Genomic DNA, 7,304 nt, shown 5'->3' on the forward strand with positions numbered 1-7,304 from the left:
AACACACTTAGTATGATTTCAGTTCTTTTAAATTTATTGAAGCTATTTTTATGGCCCAGTATGGTTTATCTTGATATATGTTCCATGGGCAGTTGATAAAAATGTAGATTCTGTGGTGGTGGGTGAAATGTTCTATAAATGTGGATTATATTCTCTTGGTTGATGGTGTTGGGTTTTTCTGTATCCTTATTAATTTTCTGTCTAGTTGTTCTATCAATTATTGAGAGAGGAATGTTGAAATCTCCAACTATAACTGTAGATTTTTCTGTTTCCCTTTCAGTTCTGTCAGTTTTCATTCTGCATATTTTACAGCTATATTTGGATGCACATGCATTTAGGATTGCTTTGTTTTCTTGGTAGATTGACCTTTATGTCCCTTTCTGTCTCTAGTAATTTTCTTTGCTGTTAAGTTTACTTTCTCTGATATTATTATAACTATTCCTGCTTTCTCTGGATTAATGTTTGCATTATATATCTTTTTTCATCCTTTTGTTTGCAACCTGTCCCTATTAAATTTGAAGTGAATTTCTTGTGGACAGCATAAACTTGGGTAATATTTTTTAATCTCCTCTGCCAATCTCTTGATTGGCGTATTTAGACTACTTATATTNGGAACAATTCATATTATCTTTTAATTCCATTTTTCCATGAACATTTTGCAGTACCCTGGTACATTTAGAACCATATTAAGTGGTTTTAAAATTTTTGCCTCAACTGGTAAACGTAATTTGAGAAATTCAAAAGAAAGAAAGTATATTACACTTGCTCAGATTTTTTATTACTTGTTTTTCTTCCTTCTTGATGTTCCAAGACTTCTTATCATTGTTTTTTTTTTCTATTTAGAAACCTTAACCATTATTTTAGATAGGTCTGCTGGCAACAAATTCTTTTCGTTTTCCTACATTTGACAATGTCTTGATTTCCTTTTCATTCCTGAAGTATATCTTCACTAGATATAGGTTTCTGGATTAACAGTTCTGTTTTAGCACTTGAAAAATTTTATGCCACTTTCTAGCTACGATGGTTTCTGATGAGAAATCTGCTGTCATCCTAATTGTTTTTCCCCTATACATAAGATGTTTTTCACTTGCTGCTTTCAAAATTTGTCTTCAGTTCTTAGATGTTTGACCGTAATGTATTTTGATGTGGGTTTCATTGGGTTTGTGCTGTCTGGGGTTTGTTCACCTTCTTGAATTTGTAAATTTGTAACTTTTGCCGAANTTGTTTTCTGTTTGCTCACTGTTTTTGTTTCTCTGTTTTCTTTTTCCTGACTTTCTGGGGATTATTTGAATTTTTTTTAGAATTCTATTTTGATTTATCCGTAGCATTTTTATCTCCTTATGTATCCTTTTTAGTGGTTGCTCTAAGTGTTAAATGATATATACATTCTTTATCACAATCTAATGCTGTCAACATATTACCAGTTTGAGTGAAGTATAGAAAGCTTACCTCCTTCATACAAGGGTACTTCAAAATGTTCATGGAACAATTCATATTATCTTTTAATTCCATTTTTCCATGAACATTTTGCAGTACCCTGGTACATTTAGAACCATATTAAGTGGTTTTAAAATTTTTGCCTCAACTGGTAAACGTAATTTGAGAAATTCAAAAGAAAGAAAGTATATTACACTTGCTCAGATTTTTTATTACTTGTTTTTCTTCCTTCTTGATGTTCCAAGACTTCTTATCATTGTTTTTTNTGAGACTCTAAATTTATTTAAACCTTCTCTTTTAGCTGGTTCTTTCTGACAATGTTCCATCAGGAGAAGTGGGGAGAGGAGTGCCACCTCATTACTGCCAGGAGGAGGCAGAAGTTCAGGTTCCTCACTCTGATATGGGGGTAGGGGGAGAGAGGTCAGGGAGCTCCTTGTTACTGATGGGAAGGGGTAGGAGTTCTGGCTCCTTATTAGGTTCCATTGATAACTCCCTGGCTGGGGGGCACTAGAGTGCCTCATTACTGCACACCATGTGGCCTCTACTGACACCACAGGAGGGAATGTGACCTAATTATCATGGGGCAGAAATGCAAGTCCTGTATCTCTACTAGGCCTCCCTTGATACCACCCCAGAGGAGAGGGAGAGGGGCATCTCATTACTGCCAATTAGAGTGGAAGCCAGACTCTCCGTGTGGTTTCCAGACACTTGCTGGTGGGGGCAGGGGGGTATCTCATTACTGCTTGGAAGGGATGAAAAACCCTGCTCCCCAGTATTGGGGAGTATTGGTGGGGGTGTTATAGCACCTTATTGCAGCCCACTGAAGGTGGAAGTCTAGGCTTCCTACCTGGCCTGAGCTGATGTGGGTGGGATAAAGTCCACAGATTCTTCTGTGGTGTTTTCCTGGAGTACAGTGGTTATTGTCTAAATGTCTTGCAGACTGCTTCTTTCCTAACCCTTTGACCAGAAAGTCCAGGCTTGGGGGAAGGGGGGGGGGGGCTTTTTTTTTGACTGCCCCATTTGGCACTTGCAGGTTGTCAGCTTCTTCAGGTTCATGTCTATATAAAGGCAAAACGAAAAACACACAGCCAATTCACCCCTATTTTGTTTCTCAGGTCCCAAGGTCCCTAGCCAGTCTGCCTTCTCTCCAACTTTCAGAGTTGTCTTATGTTTGTTTTATATATAATGTCCCAGGTTTCTAGTTGTGCTTAGTGAGAGGAGTAGGGAAAAGCATGACAACTCTATCTTACTGGAAGCACAAGTCCTAAACAAACTTGTTGCATGATATACTTATAGAATTCCCTATTTCTTTGACTGTTTAAAGGCATTTTATAGCAGCCATCAAGATGGGTATAACCTCACAATCATGGCTGGTTTCATGACTAGCACGGTCTCTGGTACATTCAATAAATGTTTATTAAATGAATACCTACCATTTAATTAGAATTGTAACTTCTAAGATTCCAAATTATAAATAAGTTTGAAGTTGTTATTAGAAGATGACTAAATAGTTAGGCATGGATTTTCATGCAGTTAACTGGTTGGAGGGTATGGAGTTAGTGTTTCATGACTAAAATGAGTTATGAAGAACTATAACTGAAAGTATCTTCCCTGGAATGTATGAATAATGATAATCACAGCAATATCTGAAAAATTGTGACCTTCAATTAATTTTTGGTATTGTCTAGGTAGTTTATTTAGTGAAAAAAAAGTTGTTTATAAAGCCTTGAAATAACAAAGAGCATTCTTGTTAATGCTTTTAGACATTGTTTATAAAGCTGTGAAGTAATAAAGAGAATTCTTGTTAATGCATTCTTGTTTTTAGGTGCTTCTGAAAGACTAGTTGCCTGAATGTTGGGCTAACCCAAAACCTCTACTATATTGTTTGTTCTATGTGACCATTCAGCAACAGATACAAAGGAGTTTTAGCAAAAAAAGGTAGTTTATATCCTGTTATTACGAAATCAAAGATTCTCTGAAGTATAGACAATTATACTTTTAATTAATCATTACTTCTAAGAAAAGTATGGACTGTAACATCTAGAGTGAGACTAGCATAGCAAATAGAAAAGAACTCATGCTTTCCTTCGCATATGGAGGAGGTAACTTTTAAAATGTCAGTAGTTATAACAAATATATGGGATAAGGAAAAAAAGAGAAGGGAGGAATAAATGCACAAAAGGGGAAAACGTATGCATGTTTGGAATTTTTTTCATGATGGTGGCCTACACTTTAGCCTTGAGTTTCCTACTTAGTTTCAACTCCACATAAGCTTCATAAAAATTTAATGCTTTTCAGAGACACTTTAAATAATAATTGATGAGCTATTAAGGAAAATGTAGACATCCAGTTTATCTTTTCTGTGTTGGTTATCAGAAAGCTCAAACTAAATACATAGTATTTATGTTAGTCTGTAGTGTACATGATTAGTGTTTGCTTATTCTTCCTTTTATGTGCTGTTCAATTTCTATGTTCGATAACTTTATTCTATACAAGTCTCTTCTATGAGATGCTGAACCTTTTTAGAACTAGCCGGGATAGAGTAAATAATGTGGTACATGTTCCTACATCTGGATGAAGAGAAACTCAGTCAGTCCTACATTTATAACAGGTGAAAAATGTCAGTTATTCAGAAAGGCTTTTCACTTCCTTGGCTTCTCTTCTCTCTTGCCCCAAGTTAGATCACAAGTATCATAGGTTCAGAAATTTGTTAATTCTCTGTGATTGCCCTTTTTAAACTGCAGAATGCATAACTCCTATAATTTCCTTTTAGAGTCTTTTAGAACTCTGAATATCTTTCATGAGGGTTATCAATAGTGTTAACAATTAGAACCTTCACATTCATGTAGAGTTAAAAAAGATCATTAGTAGCACAGGTCAAAGTTAAATTAGCAACCAGTGGAACAGTTAACTCAAGTAATTTTAGGAAGACACCTTAAAACCTTACTAGGAATGGGGCTTTAACAAGTGGCTCTGCAAGGTAGCAGAGCAAACTGACTTAAAACTGGAGATTTAGCTAACTAAATCTAAATAGGGCCTTCAAGTCCTATAGCTAGCATTAGAAACTCTAATTCTAAACTTTGAGGTTCTGTTGTCATTAATAATCTGGGAGTTTGGGTGGTGGCATATAATTACTTATAAAGTTAGAAATTTTAAAAATTGGAACAGTGATTACCTAACTCTGCAGCTAGCCTAAAAATATTTGTTTATAAATTGACAAACTTTTTTTAACTTTTAATTCAGGTGACTAATAAACGTTCCAAAAGAATATGGCTGCACAAATACCAGAATCTGATCAGATAAAACAGGTAAGGTATTATAATTAAGAAAAAGAATTTCATAAAAAAATGTAAGGCACTACTGGATGCAACCATGTCAGTCAGTGATCTCACCAAAAAAAGTTTATGTTTCCAAAAATGTGTAATAAATTATATGAAGCATATATATTTTTCATTTGACCAGATAATCAAGGAAAATGAATATTCAACTAGAAAATAAGACTACGTATTTTGTAGATCATATTACACCCATTAAGTTAGCAAAAGAACCTATGATTTTAAGTATTATAGGATATTTTGTCTAAGTACAAAACATCAGTGATTAAAGTTTCAAAGCATCTTTGTTTTAAAAAACCAAATAATAAGGAACTTTCTAATTTGTTTGTAGTTTAAGGAATTTCTTGGAACCTACAATAAACTTACAGAAACCTGTTTTTTGGACTGTGTTAAAGACTTCACAACAAGAGAAGTAAAACCTGAAGAGGTATGAAAAGTGTTGCTCACTAAAATTTCTCAAAATTTGTCAAAAATAATATAAATAGGATCCCCACAAGCATTTTACTTGTTCCTCCTTATTCCAGGAATTTGGGCTGTCTTTTATGTTCCATTGCTTGGAGGAACTGAAACAACCAAGAACCCATGGTATTGAGTTTAAGGATGCCATATTTAATATGACAGTCACATTGTACCAAAGCAGACCATTTTAGGGAAGATGCCTGGGACTACTGACTTCCACAGCAAAGATTCTTACTAATCTGCTTTCAGCCAAGATGGCCTTTCTGTCTGGTCCTGAGAACTCAGATTGACTTTGGAAAAAGCAAAGCTTGAATTTAGTGGCTCGTCTTGCATAGGTGGACTCAGAAAACTCAATCCTTTTAGAAGTCTCTTACCTTTTAATGTCCTCATCAAAACATTTATATATTGCTCAAAATGACATAAACTTCCTCCAGTGGAAGATGTTGATAAACATCCACACCATAAATTTAGCATATAACCAGCAATCAATAAGTACTTGTTAAATAATTGACAAAGTTTAGAGGGATGCTAAGTGTAATTAATATTCTTGTTAAAAAGTAAGAGGTTGAAAATTAATGTTGAGAATGGAGTATCTTATTAAAGGGAACAAATTTGCTACTGGGTCTACATTTTAACAATCTAAATAAGAGAGGAATGTGGGTGTTCAATTAATATTGAAACATACCTGCAGAAAATCTAGTCCAGAAGCTTCATGAGGGCAGGGACTTACTCACCATTGTTCTTAGTGCCTACAAACTGACAGGCATTCAGTATGTATTAATTCTTGTCAGTGGATGAAAGCATCAATGATCAAAAGCTATAGTCACTTACTACCCATTAATACTATTTAATTCTTAGGTATATTCAAAGAAAAGCAAAGCACCCACTGGTTGTTTTTATAGAATGCATGCATTTTTAAAAATTGATATTTGTGTATTGCCTCTTGGATCTTCCTTTTTTATTGAAAGCTATAGTCACTTACTACCCATTAATACTATTTAATTCTCAGGTATATTCAAAGAAAAGCAAAGCACCCACTGGTTGTTTTTACAGAATGCATGCATTTTTAAAAATTGATATTTGTGTATTGCCTCTTGGATCTTCCTTTTTTATTTCTAGATCACCTGTTCAGAACATTGCTTACAGAAATATTTAAAAATGACACAAAGAATATCCATGAGATTTCAGGAATATCATATTCAGCAGAATGAAGCCCTGGCAGCTAAAGCAGGACTCCTTGGCCAACCACGATAGAGAAGTCCTGATTTGTGGACTTTCAATGAAAGATTGCCAACAGCTGTTGCACTGGAAATGTGGATTCATCTGATAGAATGCCCTGAAAGCAGTAGCCACAATGTTAAACCATCTGTCGTGACTGTCTGGCAAATGGAAACCACTGGAGAAACAAAATCTATTTACCAGGAATAATCAAGATAGAAGGTCTTAATGTTCAGTGAAAATAATAAAATGCAACATTTGTTGAGGCCTTAAGATTCAGCAGTTGGTCACTTGATTAGAAAAATAAACCATTGTTTCTTCAATTGTGACTGTTAATTTTAAAGCAAAATATGTGTTCAATCATGTATGAGATATAAAAAATTTTTTATTACTAAAAGTAAAATAAATGGAAACATCACTGATTGTTTATACTATATATACCATATAGCATTCTGACTTGACTGTGGATACGTTGAAATGTTTTTCAGTCAGGATCATCCTCCCAGCATTCCTGTTTATTCATTTCTGCCTCAAATTGCTGGTGAATACATAAAAGAGTTACTTGCTAATCATTTCAATGCACAATTCTTTTCTTACCTCCCTTCTTTTGTCAGGGTGGGCATTACACATTCTTATCCTAGTTACATTTTCATATATCTTCAGGAAACATCACATCTGAGACTAGCTTGAGAATATTTAAGACTTGACTGTTATGTTCTAATGGAGTCTGTTTTGTTGAAAAGCTGGGAATCCAACACAAATGATTCTGAGACTGACCAACGATATACAGTTTATTCTTAGCCATGATATGTAGTCTAATAAAAAGTGAACCAAAGTTAAAGTAGTGTCTTCAAG

The 7,304-nt window shown here is 34.6% G+C and overlaps 2 protein-coding genes across 2 annotated transcripts in view; one reads left to right on the forward strand and one right to left on the reverse strand.

Moving 5' to 3' along the window:
* TIMM9 (translocase of inner mitochondrial membrane 9 homolog (yeast)) overlaps nucleotides 1-7,021 on the forward strand; it is a 12,488-nt gene extending 5,467 nt beyond the window's left edge. The window contains exons 2-4 of the mRNA XM_008589530.1: nucleotides 4,681-4,745; nucleotides 5,104-5,199; nucleotides 6,351-7,021. Of these exons, the coding sequence (XP_008587752.1) occupies nucleotides 4,707-4,745; nucleotides 5,104-5,199; nucleotides 6,351-6,485 (270 nt within the window). The 5' untranslated portion in view covers nucleotides 4,681-4,706 and the 3' untranslated portion in view covers nucleotides 6,486-7,021. The remainder of the gene's footprint in view (nucleotides 1-4,680; nucleotides 4,746-5,103; nucleotides 5,200-6,350) is intronic.
* Nucleotides 6,504-7,304, reverse strand: part of TOMM20L (translocase of outer mitochondrial membrane 20 homolog (yeast)-like) — a 12,711-nt gene continuing 11,910 nt past the window's right edge. The window contains 1 exon segment of the mRNA XM_008589529.1: nucleotides 6,504-6,987. Within this exon segment, the coding sequence (XP_008587751.1) occupies nucleotides 6,934-6,987 (54 nt within the window). The 3' untranslated portion in view covers nucleotides 6,504-6,933.

The sequence above is a fragment of the Galeopterus variegatus genome, unplaced genomic scaffold (genome assembly GCF_000696425.1).
Source record: "Galeopterus variegatus unplaced genomic scaffold, G_variegatus-3.0.2 Scaffold5501, whole genome shotgun sequence".
Lineage (NCBI taxonomy): Eukaryota > Metazoa > Chordata > Mammalia > Dermoptera > Cynocephalidae > Galeopterus > Galeopterus variegatus.